Here is a 23,238-nt window from a genome sequence, read left to right on the forward strand (position 1 = left end):
TACGTAGGAGCGGTATTATAGTAATTATATTCTTGTACATAGGGACAGTATTATAGCAGTTATATTCTTGTATGTAGGGGCAGTATTATAGTAGTTATATTCTTGTACATAGGGGCAGTATTATAGTAGTTATATTCTTGTACATAGGGAGCAGTATTATAGTAGTTATATTCTTGTACATAGGGGCAGTATTATAGTAGTTATATTCTTGTACATAGGAGCTGTATTATAGTAGTTATATTCTTGTACATAGGGGCAGTATTATAGTAGTTATATTCTTGTACATAGGTGGCAGTATTATAGTAGTTATATTCTTGTACATAGGAGCAGTATTATAGCAGTTATATTCTTGTACATAGGGGCAGTATTATAATAGTTATATTCTTGTATGTAGGAGCGGTATTATAGTAATTATATTCTTGTACATAGGGACAGTATTATAGCAGTTATATTCTTGTACATAGGAGTAGTATTATAGTAGTTATATTCTTGTACATAGGAGCTGTATTATAGTAGTTATATTCTTGTACATAGGGGCAGTATTATAGTAGTTATATTCTTGTACATAGGTGGCAGTATTATAGTAGTTATATTCTTGTACATAGGAGTAGTATTATAGTAGTTATATTCTTGTACATAGGAGCTGTATTATAGTAGTTATATTCTTGTACATAGGGGCAGTATTATAGTAGTTATATTCTTGTACATAGGTGGCAGTATTATAGTAGTTATATTCTTGTACATAGGGGGCAGTATTATAGTAGTTATATTCTTGTATGTAGGAGCAGTATTATAGTAGTTATATTCTTGTACATAGGGGGCAGTATTATAGTAGTTATATTCTTGTACATAGGAGCAGTATTATAGTAGTTATATTCTTGTACATAGGGGCAGTATTATAGTAGTTATATTCTTATACATAGGGGGCAGTATTATAGTAGTTATTTTCTTGTACATAGGAGCTGTATTATAGTAGTTATATTCTTGTACATAGGGGCAGTATTATAGTAGTTATATTCTTGTACATAGGAGCAGTATTATAGCAGTTATATTCTTGTACATAGGGGCAGTATTATAGTAGTTATATTCTTGTACGTAGGAGCAGTATTATAGTAGTTATATTCTTGTACATAGGAGCAGTATTATAGCAGTTATATTCTTGTACGTAGGGGCAGTATTATAGTAGTTATATTCTTGTACATAGGGGGCAGTATTATAGTAGTTATATTCTTGTACATAGGAGCAGTATTATAGTAGTTATATTCTTGTACGTAGGGGCAGTATTATAGTAGTTATATTCTTGTACGTAGGGGCAGTATTATAGTAGTTATATTCTTGTACATAGGAGGCAGTATTATAGTAGTTATATTCTTGTACATTGGGGGCAGTATTATAGTAGTTATATTCTTGTACATAGGAGCAGTATTATAGTAGTTATATTCTTGTATATAGGAGCAGTATTATAGTAGTTATATTCTTGTACATAGGGGGCAGTATTATAGTAGTTATATTCTTGTATGTAGGAGCAGTATTATAGTAGTTATATTCTTGTACATAGGGGGCAGTATTATAGTAGTTATATTCTTGTACATAGGAGCAGTATTATAGTAGTTATATTCTTGTACATAGGAGCAGTATTATAGTAGTTATATTCTTGTACGTAGGGGCAGTATTATAGTAGTTATATTCTTGTACATAGGGGCAGTATTATAGTAGTTATATTCTTGTACATAGGAGGCAGTATTATAGTAGTTATATTCTTGTACATTGGGGGCAGTATTATAGTAGTTATATTCTTGTATATAGGAGCAGTATTATAGTAGTTATATTCTTGTACATAGGGGGCAGTATTATAGTAGTTATATTCTTGTATGTAGGCGCAGTATTATAGTAGTTATATTCTTGTACATAGGGGGCAGTATTATAGTAGTTATATTCTTGTACATAGGAGCAGTATTATAGTAGTTATATTCTTGTACGTAGGGGCAGTATTATAGTAGTTATATTCTTGTACATAGGGGCAGTATTATAGTAGTTATATTCTTATACATAGGGGGCAGTATTATAGTAGTTATATTCTTGTACATAGGGGGCAGTATTATAGTAGTTATATTCTTGTACTTAGGAGCAGTATTATAGTAGTTATATTCTTGTACATAGGGGGCAGTATTATAGTAGTTATATTCTTGTACATAGGGGGCAGTATTATAGTAGTTATATTCTTGTATATAGGGGGCAGTATTATAGTAGTTATATTCTTGTACATAGGGGCAGTATTATAGTAGTTATATTCTTGTACATAGGAGCAGTATTATAGTAGTTATATAAAGCAGTTCTAAAATACTGTGGGTCTACAACTAAATATTAGGTTAGTGATTCGCAGGAATGCTAAACCCTCAAAAAAAGAGATATATTGTGAGATTGTAGAGTCAAATGCAGACACTGCTATTTTTTAGAACAACCCAATGTTCATTTTTTTTTGTTACTTTCTGTAAAGTAGTTTCAAATTATCTACATTTCTCATCATGTTTTGAATTATAAAGCAGTGTGCAATGTTCCCAATGCATGGAAATAACTTATATGAAGATTTTGTGCTTAACTCATTTCTAGGACATATCCTCTTCAGCATAAGGCAACATGACCTCTTCAAGTATTTTAATATATGCAAACTGGTCCATGATCCCTGGTATGTGGTAAATAGGTCCGGACCATAGTAAGAGAAACGTGCCCATATCATGATGCTTCCACCATGCTTCACTGTCTGCAGGATGTACTGTGGCTGAATGCAGAGTTTGGTGATCATCTGATGAACTATCTGTGGTCCTTGGACCCAGAAAGAACAATTTTACTTTCATCTGTCCATAAAATGTTTCTCCATTTCTCTTTAGGCCAGTTGATGTGTTCTTTGGCAAATTGTATCCGCTTCAGTACATGTAGTTTTTTAACAGTGGGACTTTGCGGGGACTTCTTGCTAAGAGATTAGCTTCACACAGGCATCTTCTGTCACAGTACTCACAGGTAACTTGAGACGGTCTTTGATCATCCTGGAGCTGATCACTGGCTGAGCCTTTTCCATTCTGGTTATTCTTCCATCCATTCGAATGGTAATCTTCCGTTTGCTTCCACGTCTCTCTGGTTTTTCTTTACATTATAAAGCATTGGAGACCATTTTAGCTGAACAGCCGATCATTGTCTATACTTCTTTATAAGTTTTACCCTCTCAAATCAACTTTTTAATCAAAGTACGCTGTTCTTCTGAACAATGTCTCGAATGACCCATATTTCTCAGTCTTTCAAGGAGAAATGCATGTACAACATGTGCTGGCTTCATCCTTACATAAGGGCCACCTGATTCACAGCTGTTTCTTCACAGAATGATTGACCTCACTGATTGTACTCCACACTGCTATTATTTTGAACACTACTGTACCTCTTGGTTTGCTCTGATGAGGGACAAACACCCCGAAACACATTTCTGCAAAAGGAGTTTTTGGCTTTTCATCCTACATCATGTGGCAAAGCTTGATATTGACTGTTAGGATTGCTACGTCCTATAGATGGCACTAGAGCTCCAGTCCTCTCTCTCTGGAGAGGATATTTCCATGTATCAGCAGTGATTTCCTGCCTTTTACTGAATCTTCAATAGAGGCTTAATTTTCTCTACCGATGTAATTGCACCCTCTTGTGGTCACAGAGTGATGTTACTCATTCTTGATAATAATTATCCATGTCACTAGTGGATAATCCATGGCTGTGGCTGTGAACAATTTTCATTTGAAAAATACATATTTCCTGTTATTTTTTTGCCCAAACAATAAAACACAGGGAAAAAGAAAAGTTTTCCAGTAACTAAAAATAGAATTAGTCTTACCGGTAATTCGGTTTCTAAGACCCTCCACCACAGCACCACCTGGAGGTTGCCTCCCCATCCTAATTAGGGACAGGAAACACAAGAGGTTAAATAGCCCTCCCCTATATTATCCCCTGTGTTTTCAAAGGACCACACAAGATGAATGCTTCAATAATATTTTGTTAACACTAAGGAGTTTTTCTCCTAAATCAAGAAAGGGCGGGAATTATTCGTGCTGTGGTGGAGGGTCTTGGAAACAGAATTACCGGTAAGACTAATTCTATTTTCTCCAATCCCCTCCACGACAGCACCACCCGGAGCAATACCAAAGAATGAATTTAGGGAGGGGCAACCGCCTGAAGGACTTTCCTTCCAAATTGCTAGGTCTCTATTTGACATTACATCCAATCTATAATGTTTAGCAAAGGTATGGACGGATGCCCATGTAGCTGCCCTGCGGTATAGACGGATGACCATGTAGCTGCCCCGCGGTATAGACGGATGACCATGTAGCTGCCCTGCAAATCTGCTGGACGGATGCGCTAGTCTTTTCAGCCCAGGAGACAGACATAGTTCTAGTGGAGGGAGCTTTCAAGGATTCTGGAGGAAGTATATCTTGATTTCTGTATGCCTCACATGGCTTTTTTAATCCAATTGGCCAGCGAGCGTGTTTTTGGAGATTTTCTTCCCTTTGTTGGGGGCCTCCATATTGTACAAATAGGCTCTGATCCTTTCTCCAGGACTCAGTCTGACTTAAGTAGAAGATGATAGTCCTTCTAACATCCAGCGAGTGGAACGCCTCTTCCCTGTTATTTGATGGATTCTGACAAAAGGATGGAAGGATTATAGGCTGAGACATATGGAATTCAGATGAGACTTTGGGAAGAAATGAAGGCTCCAACTGGAGGATGATTCTGTCTTCCAGAACTCGAAAGTAAGGCTCTCTGATGGAAAGTGCTTGAATCTCCCCCACTCTCCTAGCTGTAGTCAGTGCTACCAACAACGCTGCTTTCCATGGCAGCTTGTCTATTAGAGATTCAGATATTGGCTCGAAAGGTTGCATGGTAAGACCTTTAAGAACCGTATTGAGATCCCAAGGCGGAACATTTCTTTCTCTCGTCGGGTTCATTCGTGATGCAGTCGTCATGAATCTGTTTTGCGCCAAGTCCGTGTCAAAATAGGAGCTTAGGGCCGAGATTTGGACCTTAAGAGTGCTTGGTCTTAATCCTTTAGACAGACCGTTTTGCAAAAAATCCAGAATCTTAGATATATTCGGCTGAAAGGGATCTAGTGTATAAGGGTCATACCATAGCGTGAAGGTCTTCCAGATCTTTCCATAAATGGAGTTCGTGACCTGATTCCTGCTTTTCTGCAGTGCATGGATCACCTCCTCTGAAAAGCCTCTGGCATTTTAGGATGGTGGCTTCAGAAGCCAGGCTGCTAAGGAGAGATTTTGAGGGGTCGGATGGTAGATCTGACCCTGATGTAGCTGATCACGTATCTGAGGAAGAATCAACGGATCTGCCAACTTCAAACTGTTCAATATTCCGAACCATGCCCTTTTGGGCCACATCGGAGCTATGAGGATTGTTTTTACCCTTTCGGCCCTGATTTTTTGTAAAGTCCTTGGTAACAATGGAATTGGGGAAAACGCATACGCGAGTCTGACATTCCAGGGATGCGCAAACGCGTCTATCCCCCGCTGCTGGATCCTTGGGGTCCAGGGAGAAAAAGGTTTTTACTTTTGCGTTCTCGTGGTTTGCGAACAGATCCACGTCTGGATTTCCCCCATTTCTGTACGACCATATGGAATATCTTCCAGTTCAGACTCCATTTCCCCAGATGAATGTCCCTTCTGCTTAATAAATCCACCTGATAATTGTCGGAGCCCTTCAGGTGCAGAGCCGACAGGGATAGGAGATGAAGCTCTGCCCTGCCAAAGATCCTGAGATTGCAGGTTTCTGTTCCTTGTGCTTCCCTGATATCTCTGGTGGGCTAACGTCGTCATATTGTCCGAGTATATCCTGACATGCGACCCCTGGAGTATGGACTCGGCTGCCAGAAGGGTCTCTTCCACTGCTTTCAATTCTCTTAAGTTCGAGGACTGATCCGCAATTTCTTGCGACCAAACTTCCTGAAAGGCCACCTGGGAGACTACGGCTCCCCATCCCCTCTTGCTGGTGTCTGTCTTGACTAACCCAAACGGATGCTGAAATCATATTGTTCCCTTCTCCAGATTTCTCGGACAAAGTCACCATCTTAAAGATACTTTCACCTGCTCTGGTAGATGAATCCTGCTGGTGAGGGAACTTAGAGATCTGTCCCAGTGGGAAAGGATGAAGCTCTAGAGAATCCTTGTACATGCTTGAGCCTAAGGTACCGCTTGAATAGAGAAGGTCATGGTCCCCAGGACGGACATGCCGAATCTTATTGAGACCTTGTTCTGGTTCATTAGCGCACGGACTTTCGACCTCAGCAGAATTTGCTTTTGCCTTGGCAAAAACGAGGCCTGCTGCTGGGAATCTAGAAGAATCCCCAAAAAGGTCTTCTTGGTGGAGGGAAGTAGATCCGACTTGTCACGATTTATCAGCCATCTCAATGATTCCAGAGTATGAAGAGTCATCTGGAGGTGCTCCTCCAATATTGGGACTGAGGGAGCCATTAATAAAAATTCTTCCAAATATGGGACGCTACTGATATCCTGTCTTCTTACAAAAGTCACCACTTCCGCCATGAGCTTCGTGAACAAGCGGGGAGTCGACGAAATCCCGAAGGGAAGCACGTTGAACTGAAAATGAATTCTTTTGATTTTGACTTACAGCAAATCGGAGGAACTTCCTATAAGAAGGATGAACTGGCACATGGTAGTACGCCTCTTGCAGGTCTATTGTTGCCATCACAAAATCTTCCCCAATCAGTGGAATTGTGGACTTTAAAGATTCCATCTTGAACCTTCTGTTTCAGATGCCTGATGAAGGCACCTGATGCCTTTTTTAGCAAGAATATTCGAGAATGGTGACCTTCTCCTTGTTCTTTGCCATGAACTGGTGATATTACTCCTGTATTTTGTAAATCCTGAAGACCTGATGATGTTAGGACTTTCTGCAATCTTGAGGAAGACAAGGTTGTTATCTCTTTTCTTCTTGGTGGGTAAGCAGCGAAGTCGATTTTGACTCCTGTTTCCACCATCTCCAGTATCTTTCTGTCTGTTGATATTAGCCGCCAGTATGGAAGGAAACTTGCAATCCTGCCTCCTACCTTCCTGGCGTCATTGTCTGTCTTGTCCTGAGTTGGGAAAAATATTCTTCCCTCTTCCACCTTTTGGGGTAAGACCATCGACCGGATTTTCCTTTGCTTCTATAGTGAAACGATTGCTGTTGGTGAGATGGAAGAAATGGCCTCTTCCTAAAGTTCTTCGGAACCTTTGGCTCTGGTAAAGATTTTTTTCTTGTCCGATGCTTTTTCTAATAGCTCATCCAAGGCCGAACCGAACTTATATTCTCCTTTAAACGGGATGGAACAAAGCTTTGGTTTTGACACATTATCTCCGCTCCACATCTTCAGCCATAAAGCCCTTCTTGTGGAATAGGATAGTACTGCCGATCTCTCTGCAATTCTAACAGACTCTGCAGAGGCATCCGCTAAGAATCCTGTGGCTTTCTGCAGTAGGGGAAGAGATGCAAGAAGGTCCTCCCTAGGAGTACCTTTCCAGAGATGATCCTCTAATTGCTGTAACCAGAGGAACATGGATCGTGCTACACAGGTCGAGGCGATATTTGCCCTCACGGAAGCCGCAGATAACTTGAGAACATCTACTTTTGGAATCTCTGACCATGCTTTAGTCATACTCTCATCTAGCAGGAATCTTTCATTTCTCCTGCAATATTTAACCTTTTTTCCGGAAACTCCCATTCATCCATGATGAGACTACGGATATTGTCGTACACCAGGAACACTAGCTTTTGCTTTGACTTTAAGCCCCCAAACATCTCGCCCTGGATTGTATGGTTTTCTTCTCTTCCTCCACCTGCATAGTGTCCCTCACTTGCAATAACAACTCTTCCATATTTTCTGATGAAAAATAGTACTTTTTGTCCTCCTCACTGCCCTGATCTGCACTCAGGTCACCCTCTTCAAGCTCTTCCATAGAAATATTCTCCTCTGAGTCTGAAGGATCGCTGACTGGATCCTTCCTCTTTTTGGCCGGGGAAGGACCTTCAGCCCTCGCTTGCTGGAAGGACTGTGAGAAGGAAGCTAGTGAGGACTGTATTTCCTGCCGGACCATTCCCCTAACTTCTTCCATAAGGGTCGGCTGTTCCTCTTTCACAATATTCTCCGTACATCTCTGGCACAGGGGTTTCTTATGGCCGGAGGTTAGCTTTTTCCTACAAATGGCACATTTGCGTATTGTAGTATTTTCACCCACTTTTGGTACAGGATCCTTATCTCCCTAAAATTAAAAGGGGAGATGTATTTAAAACTTTTTGGATCCCGCTCAAGAGAGTGGGGAATAACCTATCCCAGAAGTACTTACTGTTACGCTCGCGCCCGGACTGACTGGCATGAGCGTGATTAGTGATCCCACTGTACCATGAACCGAGGAGTGCCTGGAGGGGAATAACTAAGTATCAAGTCGATCCGACCAAGGTCGCACAGCGGCTCAGTCGACTCCGTGAACCAGTGAGGAACCGAGCAGAGGGATCAGGTGCTACTCCAGGTCAGACCCCGGTCACAGCTGTTGACCCACATCGGGGAGTGCAGGAACAGGCAGGTTAGACTGGCATATAGACAGGTGGGTACTGGCAGGCACGGCTGGTATGTAGGCAGGTGGGTACTGGCAGGCGCAGCTGGTATGCAGACAGCTGGGTGCTCACAGGCACGGCTGGAATGCAGACCGGAAGATACTGGCAGGTATGAACGCAGGCTGGATAGGGACCAGTACAGACTGGGATACAGGAACAGAGCCGCAGGTGCGGTGGACTAGCAGAGCAAAACCGCAGGTGCGGAGAACAAGCAGAGCGAAGCCAAACCGCAGGTGCGGAGAGCAAGCAGAGCGAAGCCAAACCGCAGGTGCGGAGAGCAAGCAGAGCGAAGCCAAACCGCAGGTGCGGAGAGCAAGCAGAGCGAAGCCAAACCGCAAGTGCGGAGAGCAAGCAGAGCGAAGCCAAACCGCAGGTGCGGAGAGCAAGCAGAGCGAAGCCAAACCGCAAGTGCGGAGAGCAAGCAGAGCGAAGCCAAACCGCAGGTGCGGAGAGCAAGCAGAGCGAAGCCAAACCGCAGGTGCGGAGAGCAAGCAGAGCGAAGCCAAACCGCAGGTGCGGAGAGCAAGCAGAGCGAAGCCAAACCGCAGGTGCGGAGAGCAAGCAGAGCGAAGCCAAACCGCAGGTGCGGAGAGCAAGCAGAGCGAAGCCAAACCGCAGGTGCGGAGAGCAAGCAGAGCGAAGCCAAACCGCAGGTGCGGAGAGCAAGCAGAGCGAAGCCAAACCGCAGGTGCGGAGAGCAAGCAGAGCGAAGCCAAACCGCAGGTGCGGAGAGCAAGCAGAGCGAAGCAAAACTGCAGGTGCAGTGAACAAGCAGAGCAGAGCGGAGCAAAACCGCAGGTGTGGAGAACAAGCAGAGCGGAGCAGAACCGCAGGTGCGGTAAACAAGTGGAACAGAGCGGAACCGCCGGAGCGGTGAACAAGCAGAGCAGAAGGTGCAGGCAGACAGGACAGGGCTCTGTTCACATGGAACAGACTGGAAAATACAGGAAGATGGTTAGAACACAGGATGTAGATACGGAGGCAGGGAAAGGGGACAAGCAGAACCAGATACACACAAGGTACTTACAATGAAGGAGCGAGTGGACACAAAACTCAAACAGAAGTACAGAGACAACGAGTTGGAGTTAGGTGCAGGTTCAGACACTGCAGGCAAAGGGAAGGTACAGACATAGAGAGAAACAAGTAACGGGCTAGGACACTGTTCAGACAGGAACTGAACCGGGAAACAAGATACAGGAACGAGCCTGGGAACTCAGCCCCCAGGGTGGCAGAACAGACTAGATACAGGACAGGACCTGGCAACTCAGTTGCAAAAGACAAACTGAGTGAAAGTGTTGCTCAGGCCCCTCCAACTGGGTGGAGGGGGTTTAAGTATCCAGTGACTCACAGCAATAGGCTGGGGAGGCATTAGGACTGTGCTTAGGGCATCAGTGCGGCTTTCTGCTTGTTTCTTATAGCTACTATGTGCAATCAGACAAGAGACATGGACACAGCAGGTGCAGGAGCAAAGAGTACAGCATGGACTGACAGGTAAGATTGCGGTCTAGCATGGTGGGAGGTGGTGCACCATGCAAGCACGCCGCCAGGGATGTTACACTTACTGGGGCTGGGTTCGCACTGGCCTTTGCAGATGCAGGCTTTAAGTCAACACCTTCCATAGATAGAAAATGTCTATCGGTGTCTCCTCATCTGGGCCTTTTATAGAAGAAACAGAGATCCAGCGCCGACTCCCACCAATCAGGTGGAAGTTTTCCTCCATTTTAGGGAAAAAACACGGTTTCAAATTTCCCGCCACGGCCGATGCGTTCCACTGTGGAACGCAACCGGAAGTGACGTAGCCGGCCAAACACCGCGTACTTCTGGTGCGTCCTGCATGCGCGCTGGACTTTGCCATGGAGGACGGAGGATCAATCTACAGGCTGGGGAGGTACGGGAGGCACAGGAGGCCCCCAGCCCACCACCCACTCAGCTTTACCTGAAGGCGCAGGAGAGTGAGGAGGTCCTGCTCCGGAGGGAACAGGAGCTAACGGGAGGAAGGCCAGAGGCGCTCGATCCCAGCAGCCCTGCTCAGGTATGCTAATGGGGCCCTGCTCGCCGGCCACAGCTACCCTAGAAACCTCTTCATCCCATAGGGACAGGAAAACACTGGGCATAATATAGGGGAGGGGCTATTTAACCTCTTGTGCTTCCTGTCCCTAATTAGGATGGGGAGGCAACCTCCAGGTGGTGCTGTCGTGGAGGGGATTGGAGAAAATATTAATAAATTTTCTTTGACAATTTTCTATTTCTTACCATCGTTATGTGCATGGTCACCGTGCCAAAGCTCGTAATGACACTAACTATAGCCTTCACACCAGGGCTGTGGTCTGGCTGCCACGGATATGCAATGTATGTACAGTGAGTGTGGCTCTGGAGTATAATACAGGATGTAACTCAGGATCAGTACAGGATCAGTAATGTATGTACACAGTGACTGCACCAGCAGAATAGTGAGTGCAGCTCTGGAGGATAATACAGGAGGTAACTCAGGATCAGTAATGTATGTACACAGTGACTGCACCAGCAGAATAGTGAGTGCGGCTCTGGAGGATAATACAGGAGGTAACTCAGGATCAGTACAGGATCAGTAATGTATGTACACAGTGACTGCACCAGCAGAATAGTGAGTGCAGCTCTGGAGTATAATACAGGATGTAACTCAGGATCAGTACAGGATCAGTAATGTATGTACACAGTGACTGCACCAGCAGAATAGTGAGTGCGGCTCTGGAGTATAATACAGGATGTAACTCAGGATCAGTAATGTAATGTATGTACACAGTGACTGCACCAGAATAATAGTGAGTGCAGCTCTGGAGGATAATACAGGAGGTAACTCAGGATCAGTAATGTATGTACACAGTGACTGCACCAGAATAATAGTGAGTGCAGCTCTGGAGGATAATACAGGATCAGTAATGCATGTACACAGCTTAACAAAATCTGATACACTGGAAACAAACTTGTGCCATCACTTTCCTACTCAGCATCTTCTTGGGGGCAAACATAACTCATTTCCAGACTTATGGCTGGTATTGGACCTGAGGGGCATGGGGTTTTGCTCATTGTTGCACCATGTACACTCCGGTGGTTCTCTCGGGTCTGCGGTGACGCCAGCACTATGGCTGCTTGTAGTCAGGGACAAAGAGGAGCACTGGAGCAATCAGGGTGAGAACAGAAGAGGCGACGGTTTTTGTGTTTTTTTAGTAATCCTAAATGAAAACCAAACCTTACACTTCTGACACATTTGCCTCATCTCAGATTTACTCATTGGGGCAGAAGTGCTGATTATTCTGGGTGGGAAGCAGAGAACGGACAATCGCCCAAATGCATCAAGAATGGCGTTTTGTACTTTTTTTTTAGTGCACAATTATTTTTTTTTAAATGTTTGTTTTATACCAAAATTCTGGCAAAACACTGAGGAATCAGTTACGAGTTTGTACATTACTCTGGGATAAGATGAACGCGTCACCGCAGATCTCGGGACCAAACAGAAAAGTTTTGTAAAAGTTTAGTTCCCTTTCACGGTACAGAAATTACATCCCCTGAATCCTATAAGCTGAGGGACAAGCAAATAAGATCCAACATCTTGTTGATTAATAAAAACGTATAATGAATTGTTTTTAACAATTTTATTGAAAAAAAAAAAAATAATAATAATGACTGATAATACCGAGAAGCTCGGCTCCAAACTCTTAACTCTCAAACTGTACAGATGCAATAACCGACTGGATGACGCCAGTCCCTAAGGAAAGACTTAATATCGAGGCCATGTTTGGATTCATGCTCAAACTTGAGAAAATTAAAATGTTTTTTGGGGAAAAAAAAAAAAAAAAAAGTTCTTACACATTGTCCACACCTTTATAAAAATGGGCCAAAACTGGTAAAAACAAACCATAACCGGGTGTCTGAGGACGTCACTGGTGAACGGACAGCGACTCGGTGATGTGTCTGACCCACTGAGTCCCTGGAACACATGGAGAACGGAGGTTTCCGAGTCGCATGATCAGCTCACGTCTTAGGTCTTTAAAATGACCTCGTAAAAAGAAAAAATATATATATCTTGATGGTGTTAGAAAAGAAGGGCGCCCATGCTTCCGACCTCGCTCTGCTCCTTCACGAAGATCTCGAAGTACTGATAGATGATGGTGACGGCTAACAGGATGCCAGTACCAGAGCCGATGGCACCCAGGAAGTCTGCGAGGACCGAGAGCGCGCCGATGCATAGACCACCGAAGGCAGCAGCTGTAGGGATGTACCTGGGGGGAGGGGAAGAAAAGATGGCAGATTACTATAGAGTCCAATACCAGAGTTTACAGAGAAGATCACCAGTAATGGTGTTAGTGTATTGATCCAGTCACCTACAGGACCTCCCCACCCCGGTGTACAGATGACAAGGGCAAGGTGTATAGTGGGGAAAATAAGTATTTGATACGCTGCTGATTTTGCATATTTTCCCACCTACATAGAATGGAGACAACTGTAATTTTTATCCTAGGTCACTTCACCTGTGAGACACAGAATCTAAAAAGAATATTCAGAAATCACATTGTAGGATAATTAAATAATGAAATTGCATTTTTATTGCATGAAATAAGTATTTGATCACCGACCAACCAGCAAGAATTGTGGCTCTCACAGACCGGTTAGTTTTTCTTTAAGAAGCCCTTCTAGTCTGCACTCATTACCTGTATAAAAGACACCTGTCCACACACTAAATCAATCACACTCCAACCTCTCCACCATGGCCAAGACCAAAGAGCTATCTAAGGACACCAGGGACAAAATCGTAGACCTGCACAAGGCTGGAATGGGCTACAGGACAATAGGCAAGCAGCTTGGTGAGAAGGCAACGACTGTTGGCACAATTATTAGAAGATGGATGAAACACAAGATGACGGGCAGTCTTCCTCGGTCTGGGGCTCCATGCAGGATCTCGCCTCATGGGGTAAGGATTAGTGATGAGCGAGCGTGTTCTGTTAACTCTTTCGGCGAGCATGCTCAGGTGCTCGCTGAATATTTGCGGCATGCTGGAACATTGTTTGAGTCACTCCGTGTGCATGATTTTGCGACTGTTTGACAGCTTTAATACATGTGAGGAATGCCTAACAAACAAGCACATGTATTAAAGCTGTCAAACAGTCGCAAATTATGCACACGGAGTGACTCAAACATAACATTCGAGCACGCCGCAAATACTCGGCGAGCACCTGAGCATGCTCGTAAATCTCAAGTAATGAGAATGCTCGCTCATCACTAGTATAAGGATGATTCTGAGAAAGGTCAGGAATCAGTCCAGAACTACACGGGAGGACCTGGTCAATGACCTGAAGAGAGCTGGGAACACTGTCTCAAACATTACCGTTAGTAACACTAAGCTGTCATGGATTAAAATCCTGCAGGGCACGCAAGGTCCCCCTGCTCACACCAGCACATGTCCAGGCCTGTTTGAAGTTCGCCAATGACCATCTGGATGATCCAGAGGAGACATGGGAGAAGGTCATGTGGTCACATGAGACCAAAACAGAACTTTTTGGTATCAACTCCACTTGCTGTGTTTGAAGGAAGTATAAGGATGAGTACAACCCCAAGAACACCGTCCCAGCCATGAAGCATGGTGGGGGAAACATCATACTTTTGGGGTGCATTTCTGCAAAGGTGACAGGACGACTGCACCGTATTGAAGGGAGGATGGATGGGGTCATATATCGCGCGGTTTTGGCCATCAACTTCCTTCCTTCAGTAAGAGCATTGAAGATGGGTCGTGGATGGGTCTTCCAGATTGACAATGACCTGAAACACACAGCCAGGGGAACTAAGGAGTGGCTCCGTAAGAAGCATTTCAAGGTCCTGGAGTGGCCTAGCCAGTCTCCAGACCTGAACCCAATAGAAGATCTTTGGAGGGAGCTGAAACTCAATGTTGCCCAGCGACAGCCCCGAAACCTGAAAGATCTGGAGGAGATCTGTATGGAGGAGGGGGCCAAAATCCCTGCTGCAGTGTGTGCAGACCTGGTCAAGAACTACAGGAAACATCTGACCTCTGTGATTGTAACAAAGGTTTCTGCACCAAATATTAAGTTCTGTTTTTCTATTGTATCAAATACTTATTTCATGCAATAAAATGCAAATTAATTATGTATAAATCCTACAATGATTTTTTTGTTTTTTCTTTTTAGCTTCTGTTTCTCACAGGTGAAGTGACCTACGATAAAAATGACAGACCTCTCCATTCTCTGTAGGTGGGAAAACTTGCAAAATCGGCAGAGTATCAAATACTTATTTTTTCCACTGAACATTATAAAGATTTAAAGGTGTGAAGTTGTGACATCCAGTACTGGCATCACTGCAGCAAATGGTCATTTCTGGAGAGCACGGACCACCGAATAGGGCAATTTGTCATTTTTAAACGTTGGTCAGGCATTCACCGATCTGATTAGACATCAGACCAGCAAGTTTCACACACGGATTATATTCTACATTTCTGGGACCCGTGCATACACACAGTACATTGTGCCTGGACAACCCTCCATGATCATTAACGCTTTCTCACCTGTTCAGCTCGTGCACCATGGACGTCTCTCGGTGTCCTCTCATTACCATCTGCTGTTCTTTCAGCTGCTTTGCGACCTGCAGACAACATGGTCATCAATTAAACTCGGCATAAGAGAGAAGAGGTGGTGCAGCAGCAGCACCGCGTGAAACCGCCGGGGCCAACACTTACGTCCTTTGCTGAGGAGCCGGATACTTCGATCCAGGTTTTGGAGAAGAAAGCGCAGGAGCCCAGCATGAAGACGATGTAAACGACCGCATGAACCGGATCGTCCAGCACCGAACCAAACGACTCCGGCGGAGAGAGGTAGTAGCACAAGCCACCAACGGGGTAGGCTCGGGCAGGTCCTCCCGTGGACGTGTCCTAAACACGAAGAGGCGACGTTAGGACACTTGTATCCCCCACCTCCGATCTATCCTCAGTCTGGCGGGGTGGTATAATTCCTGCCATATACGGACCCCGCAGTGTGAATACGTCCCTAGTAATTCGGATACTCACAGACCACGTCCCCAGGAGGTTGACGAGCAGGTTACCGCTGAAGCGGGCGGACAACATCTGAGAGATGACGTACAGGTTGGAGACCAAGGCCGACTGCAGGATGATGGGGATGTTGGAGGTGTAGAACAGCTTTATGGGGTACGTGTTGTACTGTCCGCGGTACCGAGCCGACTTGATGGGGAGGTCCACTCTAAAGCCCTGACATAATGGAAGAATGGGGGCATTATAGTAACATATGGATGAGAGCCCCCCACAGTACAGAATCAGATCATATCTGCGCACCTGGAAGTATATAACCACGGCGAACACAAAGATGGTGGCAATCAGGTTCATGAGGTTGGGCAGATTTTGGCGGTAAAAGGCTTCCCGGAGCGCACGGACCTTATCGGTACGAGTGGCGAGCAGGTGGAACAGGGCGATGATGGCTCCCTCGAACTCCGTGCCTGAAGAAGCAAACGCATGCGTGTGAATTTACTGCCGGCGACGCTCGTCGTGCGCCTGCGCTCGTCTCTGCTCCTACCTCGCCCGGTGTTCACAGTGGTGGGGCTGAACGCCTTCCATACGATGGTCTCGCAGATATTAGTAGCAATGAAGAGCGAGATACCAGACCCCAGACCGTAGCCTTTCTGCAGCAGCTCATCCAGGAGTAAGACGATGAGACCGGCGACGAAGAGCTGGAGGCGAGGAAGAAAACCTGGTCACCCCGAGGAAAGAGGGAACGTGCAGCAAATGTGTACGGGGTCCTATACACTAACGTACCTGGATAGTGATGAGCAGACAGATGCCAGCACCCATCTCAGAGGGGTCTCCGTACATGCCAGTCATGACGTACACAATGGCCTGACCGATGGTGATGATCATCCCGAACACTGGAGGAAGCGGTGAAACATTAGCGGAGGGTTTATTCTATGTATTATGGACGATACAAATCGGGGTCAATCAATGGCCAATTCTAGAGGAGGCCATCAATCTTAGACTGGTGGTGGTCAGAATCTCCGGCGACGTGGCCCCTTCATTGCTATGTGCTGCCACGGATCTAGAATAATGTCATAGGCCACAAAATGGATAAATCCGGGTGAACACTAAGCGTCGGCTGTTCAGGTTTCTTACATTTCTGTGCTCCGTTGAACAGGGCTCGATCCTTTGGTGTGTCTCCAACCTCAATGATCTTGGCACCGGCCAGGAGCTGCATGATGAGACCAGATGTGACGATGGGGGAGATACCCAACTCCATCAAGGTTCCTGTAAAAAAATAAAGTCTCAGTGCAGGCCTCCTGTATATGCCGTGCCAGGTATTCAATAGTGTTCCTGTTACGCCGCGCTCTCATCTCACCTCTGTTGGAAGCCAGGATAACTCTCATCCAGTAGAAGGGATCTGCGGAGTCTGAAGACATGATCCCGAAGAGGGGAATCTGAAAGTGAAAAGTGGAAAATTCTTAACAAAAGGCCTCTATGCCCAGCAGATTATCGGAGCCACCAGCACACTGCAGCCCAGGCTGCAGTACCAGACCCTGCCACGTGGAAGGGGGGGGAACTCCGCCACAAGTCGCCCCTATCCTGTCATCGCAGTAACCCGCCGTGCTCACCTGGCAGCATACTAAGAAGATGAACAGGGTGATCGCCGTCCATAATACTTTTTCTTTAAATTGAATCTAGAGAGAAATAAAAAATGTATATGAAGACATCTGTAGTAAATCTCGTGCAAACACAAAGTTGCAACGTGGCCCCCCGGTCCAGGTCTCTCCACCACTAGGATTTATGCTGATGTACATGGATAGGGGGGGGATGGGGTCCACGAGCCACATTGGTAATGATGGGTCTTGTAGTCCCTGCGATATGCAGGCATCACACAGGATTCGCACTGATCGTGTCGCTTTTACCTTTCTTTCTGGCTTTTGGATTTCTGGCAATATCGCACAGAACGGCTTAATGACTTCAAGAAATTTGACTGTTGAGAAAGAAGAAAAATAAAAAATAAAAGTTAATTACTGTGCAATAATTATTTCATTTTCTTTTGAATACCTGCTCTGGTACATAGAGAAGATCCCACATGACTCCTCTCTACAGGCACAAATAGTGTATTATCCTCCTCCTCCTAGTCCCCGGCACAGATGGTGTATTATCCTCCTCCTCCTCGTCCCCGGCACAGATAGTGTATTATCCTCCTCCTCTCCGGCACAGATATGTCTACGTCACATTACTGGTTTGCAATCATCAATCATTGGCAGAAGAGCGGTCTGTGGACTGATGTTTGCCTGATGATATTGGGATGAACATCAGCTAACCGAACCGACCTAACAAATAATTAATAGGTGTGTCCCAACTTTCTTCTGACTGCAAATGCCAGGAGAAAGAAGGATCGGGCATGAGCGATTTCAATATGCCTGATCCTTTGTTTCTATGGGAGATCAGCCACCTCTGGGGGTGACCACCACAGCTTCGTCCCTTCTAGGTGAGCTCAGCCTAGGGCAGCGCATATGATGAAGCTGAGAGTAGACGTCAGTGCAGGAGTTTGATGCTAAGTATTTTAATCACCAACAATGGGTGACGTTGCGTGGCCTGAGGGTAGCGGCACATACCTCTGCATCGCCCTTACACGCAGGAAGGATCTGGGATCAGTCACCGTATATATATGTATATATGCAGCTGGATCTGATCCTAACAGGAGATCGCTGAGGCTGAACGTACAGAACAAGCGGGACGGATCACATCCAGGAATATACGAGCAGCGGAGCACAAGGGATAACTGAGAAATGGACAATTACCCTTCATTTATAATGGCCGACAAGCTGATGTAAAAAAAAAAATCCTTTTAGTTGATTTTTTTTTTTATATACTTCGGGTGAGACAAAAAGATTCCCCTGAGCTGCTGTAACTCCACAGCCCTGATGTAAGGGGACGCAGTCGTATCACGACCCGTGAGGAGCGGCCCCAAGCGGTAAAAAGTCGGAAACGGTAGGAAGTTTGTGACTTGCTCGTCACGGCCCCTTGCAGGCTGCAATGTGGCCCCATTTACTTGCATTATGCAGAGAAAGTCACGTGATGGTGCGCGACGTGCACTCTGTCAGGATGCCCGATGCAGGTGGGCGGCCATGTGACCCCATGTTTGTGGCTTCCACACTCATGGTCACGTGTTGTCTATACTCTTCTCCGTTATAATATTAAGGCCACGTTCACTATTTGGTTCGGGGTGGGATGTGGGGCAGGGTCTTCTTGTTCTCAGTGAATTTTTTTTCAGAGCCGAAATCCCGATCTGCGCTTCTGGCCCCATTTCCTGAAAACTTCACAAGTTGAGTATTCAGCAGCCACTCAGCGGATCCCTACACATCAGGTATCAGATTAATCAGTATCATAGCACCATTATGGCCATGGCTTTAGTCTATAGGGCTACATCCTGCTGACAAGTTTCTCTAAGACTTATCTGGATCGTGCATTGTAAGGAGGTACGTGCCCATGATCGGTATTTGCTGCCTTTGGACGCAGCTCACCTGTGCGGCGTCCAAAATGCTGTTGTACAGTAGATGCACAGTGGATGGATTGATAGAAATCCGATGCCCACTGTGCTTCTTTTTGACACCGCAGCTTTAAGAGTCGCGGCATGTCAATTCCTGTTGAAGAGTTGCTAGTCTCCACAACAGAAATTTCCCCAATATAATGTATTGGATGAGGTAACTCCGCATGGTTCAATGAACACATGCGGATTTACCTGCGTGATCGGATGCAGCGAAAATACGCGGCTTCCAAAGCGCTGCTATAGCCTGATCGTGGGCACATAGCCATACAGCTGCAATGAAAAGACGCGTGATAACCCCAAGAGTGGGAATGACTTTAGCATTGGAGAAAGAGGAGACGTCTCCAGAACGGTGCAAATCATTCTGACATCTGTCTTCAGATTTACAATGAGAAGGAAACTGGAGGGAAATTATACAGCGATCTGCGGGAGAGGAATAAATACTACACAGAAAAGTACAGAAATACTCGGTCAATATCACAGATATATTATACACTGTATCAGAGCTTCCACAATATATACACACACACTATATTTACACTCTGATACATATATATATGCCCTCTGTGTATAGTATATAAGGTAGTGCACTGTACATAGATCATCTTGGACTTGCTATTATATAAGTTATATTATACAATACACACAGTATGCGGCATGCCAATACATGGTATATATTGCATACACTTATAACAAAACACACGTGTGTATATATATATATACACACATACACACACATTTGTACAAATACATGGCATACATTACAGAATATATCTAACGTATGCCCTGTGTGTACAGTATGCGGCATGCCAATACATGGTATATATTGCATACACTTATAACAGTACGTGTGTGTGTATATATGTATATACACACTCTGTACAAATACATGGCATACATTACAGAATATATCTAACGTATGCCCTGTGTGTACAGTATATGGGGTAGTGCGGTGTAATATATAATTCTGGGCATGCGATATTTGAAGATATATATATTACATATACATACAGTATGCAGCTTCCACTGTGTATATGTGGCATACCAATACATGGTATATAGTATACGTGTGAATATTATATTTATTATACATATATACACAATATATTAGGACACAACTTCCTGTGTGTGTATATGTATTATCCAAATCCATGGCATACATTAGATATATATGTATATACATACACACACACACACACACACAGTATACAGCTTCCTCTGTGTATATTGGCATATGGATCCATGGTACGTGTGTATATATGTAACATATAGCGTGTATATCATATACAGAGGGAGATATACTGTATTATGAGTGCAGATATAATATACACACAGTACAGTATATATATCCCGCTGTGTGCTGCATATACAGGATATATTTCATGACTTCTCTATAGATATATATGTGTGAGTGTATATATAATATATATATATATATAATTTCTATGGCGTCTGTGGCCCGCAGTCTCCCTGCCTCTCCCTCCTCCTGTGCGGCGGATACTCACTGCCCATGGCCGCTGAGGTCGGGGTGCGGGGCCGCGGTGCTGTCTCTCTCTCTCTCGCCTTCCTCGGACAGACTGACGCCGCCGCTGCTCTCCGCACAGAAGAAGCTCCCTAGACACGTCACCGCACACCGCTCACCACACGTCAGTCACCGGAAGAGAGAGAGCCCGGACACTTCCGCTTCCTGCCACGCTCAGCAGCATTCCACAGCCGGACGCCATGGCGGCCATCTTTACTACTGGCAGGAGAGCACCTGAATGGAGACAAATCTGACACCCGAAGAGACACAAGCGAATATTTCAGTTCTTTTTAGTAGACGAAGAAGATCGTCTGGGCTGGGTATATGGTTAATAAGATCTTAATACCGTCCCAAGAGCCGTTGGCGACTTTCACAAGCCAGTTTCTAAGATGGCAGCCGGAGCCAGTGACGTAATTTCCGTTCCAGAGTCGGCAAAGCGCTGACTCGCGCTCGTGTGATTGGTTGGGTGAGAGTCGTCATCGTCCTGGAGGGAAGCGGCCATTTTGGGTTTGGGCAAGACAGAAAGAACACGTCTGTGTAGTTTGGCTTCGGGTTGTAGTGGGGCTGGTGTCTATAGGAGGGGCCATGGGGGGGAGCTGGTGTCTAGGAGGGGCCATGGGGGGGAGCTGGTGTCTAGGAGGGGCCATGGGGGAAGCTGGTGTCTAGGAGGGACCATGGGGGGCGCTGGTGTGTAGGAGGGGCCATGGGGGGAGCTGGTGTCTAGGAGGGGCCATGGGGGGAGCTGGCGTCTTGGAGGGGCCATGGGGGGAGCTGGTGTCTAGGAGGGGACATGGGGAGCTGGTGTCTAGGAGGGACCATGGGGGGCGCTGGTGTGTAGGAAGGGCCATGGGGGGAGCTGGCGTCTTGGAGGGGCCATGGGGGGAGCTGGTGTCTAGGAGGGGCCATGGGGAGCTGGTGTCTAGGAGGGGCCATGGGGGGAGCTGGTGTCTAGGAGGGGCCATGGGGGGCGCTGGTGTCTAGGAGGGGACATGGGGAGCTGGTGTCTAGGAGGAGCCATGGGGGGAGCTGGTGTCTAGGAGGGGCCATGGGGGGCGCTGGTGTCTAGGAGGGGCCATGGGGGGGCGCTGGTGTCTAGGAGGGGACATGGGGAGCTGGTGTCTAGGAGGGGACATGGGGGGGCGCTAGTGTCTAGGAGGGGTCATGGGGGGGAGCTGGTGTCTAGGAGGGGCCATGGGGGGGGAGCTGGTGTCTAGGAGGGGCCATGGGGGGGGCGCTGGTGTCTAGGAGGGGACATGGGGGGGAGCTGGTGTCTAGGAGGGGCCATGGGGGGAGCTGGTGTCTAAGAGGGACCATGGGGGGCGCTGGTGTGTAGCAGGGGCCATGGGGGCAGCTGGCGTGTAGGAAGGGCCATGGGGGGAGCTGGCGTCTAGGAGGGGCCATGGGGGGGAGCTGGCGTCTAGGAGGGGCCATGGGGGGAGCTGGTGTCTAGGACGGGCCATGGGGGGAGCTGGTGTCTAGGAGGGGCCATGAGGGGGAGCTGGTGTCTAGGACGGGCCATGGGGGGAGCTGGTGTCTAGGAGGGGCCATGAGGGGGAGCTGGTGTCTAGGAGGGGACATGGGGGGGAGCTGGTGTCTAGGAGGGGCCATGGGGGGAGCTGGTGTGTAGGAGGGACCATGGGGGCGCTGCTGTGTAGGAGGGGCCATGGGGGGCAGCTGGTGTGTAGGAGGGGCCTTGGGGGGAGCTGGCGTCTAGGAGGGGCCATGGGGGGAGCTGGCGTCTAGGAGGGGCCATGGGGGGAGCTGGTGTCTAGGAGGGGCCATGGGGGGAGCTGGTGTCTAGGAGAGGCCATGAGGGGGAGCTGGTGTCTAGGAGGAACGATGGGGGCAGCTGGTGTCTAGGAGGTGCCATGGGGGTGCTGGTGTCTAGGAGTGGCCATGGGGGGGGAGCTGGTGTCTAGGAGTGGCCATGGGGGGGGAGCTGGTGTCTAGGAGGGGCCATGGGGGGAGCTGGTGTCTAGGAGGGGCCATGGGGGGGAGCTGGTGTGTAGGAGGGGCCATGGGAGGGAGCTGGTGTGAGGAAAGTCTCCATAACTTACAAATCCATGACTCCTACCCCGGGCATTGAACATTTCGGTGCACATTTGCCAGTAGAAAATCCTCAGCGCGTTATCATAGTGGCAAAACATGAGATTTTAGCTATGTCCATCAGCACGGTGCAGAGAAAAGCATGCGCACATTCAAAGATGCTTCTTTTTGCCTCTTTTGCTTGTTTTCCACCTTTTTATAGTAAAAAGTTTCCCGATCCTTGATAAGTTCGCATGTTAGTCTTCAATTGCTCATAAAAAATGCAAAGCTGACCAGAAGTACAACACGAGCACAAAGAAAAAAAATTCACAGATGAAAAATTAGGTGAAACCATGGATTTGTCCAAACACACTGATGATGGACAAAAATCAAAAAGTGCAAAAAAAGAAAAGACGTAAAACAAAAAAAAAATCAAGAAAAAAAACTACAAAAAGAAAATCACTGCAGAAAAAAAGGCGC

General features: G+C 46.3%; 1 protein-coding gene across 1 annotated transcript; it reads right to left on the reverse strand.

Annotated features, from left to right (window-relative positions):
- Positions 1-12,269: 12,269 nt before the first annotated feature.
- On the reverse strand, positions 12,270-20,912 carry SEC61A1 (SEC61 translocon subunit alpha 1). Its single transcript, XM_073644931.1, has 12 exons — positions 20,717-20,912; positions 17,581-17,648; positions 17,287-17,352; positions 17,034-17,112; positions 16,811-16,942; positions 16,460-16,569; positions 16,221-16,374; positions 15,983-16,143; positions 15,701-15,898; positions 15,374-15,565; positions 15,203-15,279; positions 12,270-12,911 (listed from the first exon to the last, which is right to left on the reverse strand). The coding sequence occupies exons 1-12, from the start codon at positions 20,721-20,723 to the stop codon at positions 12,725-12,727; spliced, it is 1,431 nt and encodes a 476-aa protein (XP_073501032.1). The 5' UTR covers positions 20,724-20,912; the 3' UTR covers positions 12,270-12,724.
- Between the last annotated feature and the right edge of the window lie 2,326 nt (positions 20,913-23,238).

This window comes from Phyllobates terribilis, unplaced genomic scaffold, assembly GCF_046119375.1.
Source record: "Phyllobates terribilis strain yellow unplaced genomic scaffold, ASM4611937v1 Scaffold_8__6_contigs__length_399053987, whole genome shotgun sequence".
NCBI lineage: Eukaryota > Metazoa > Chordata > Amphibia > Anura > Dendrobatidae > Phyllobates > Phyllobates terribilis.

Excerpts from the sequence above, each read along its gene's own strand:
- SEC61A1 (XM_073644931.1), bottom strand. Across the intron at positions 17,353-17,580 it reads TCCAAAAGCCAGAAAGAAAG|ATTCAATTTAAAGAAAAAGT; the intron begins GTAAAAGCGACA and ends ATTTCTCTCTAG. Across the intron at positions 15,566-15,700 it reads ACCTCCTGGGGACGTGGTCT|GACACGTCCACGGGAGGACC; the intron begins GTGAGTATCCGA and ends CTTCGTGTTTAG.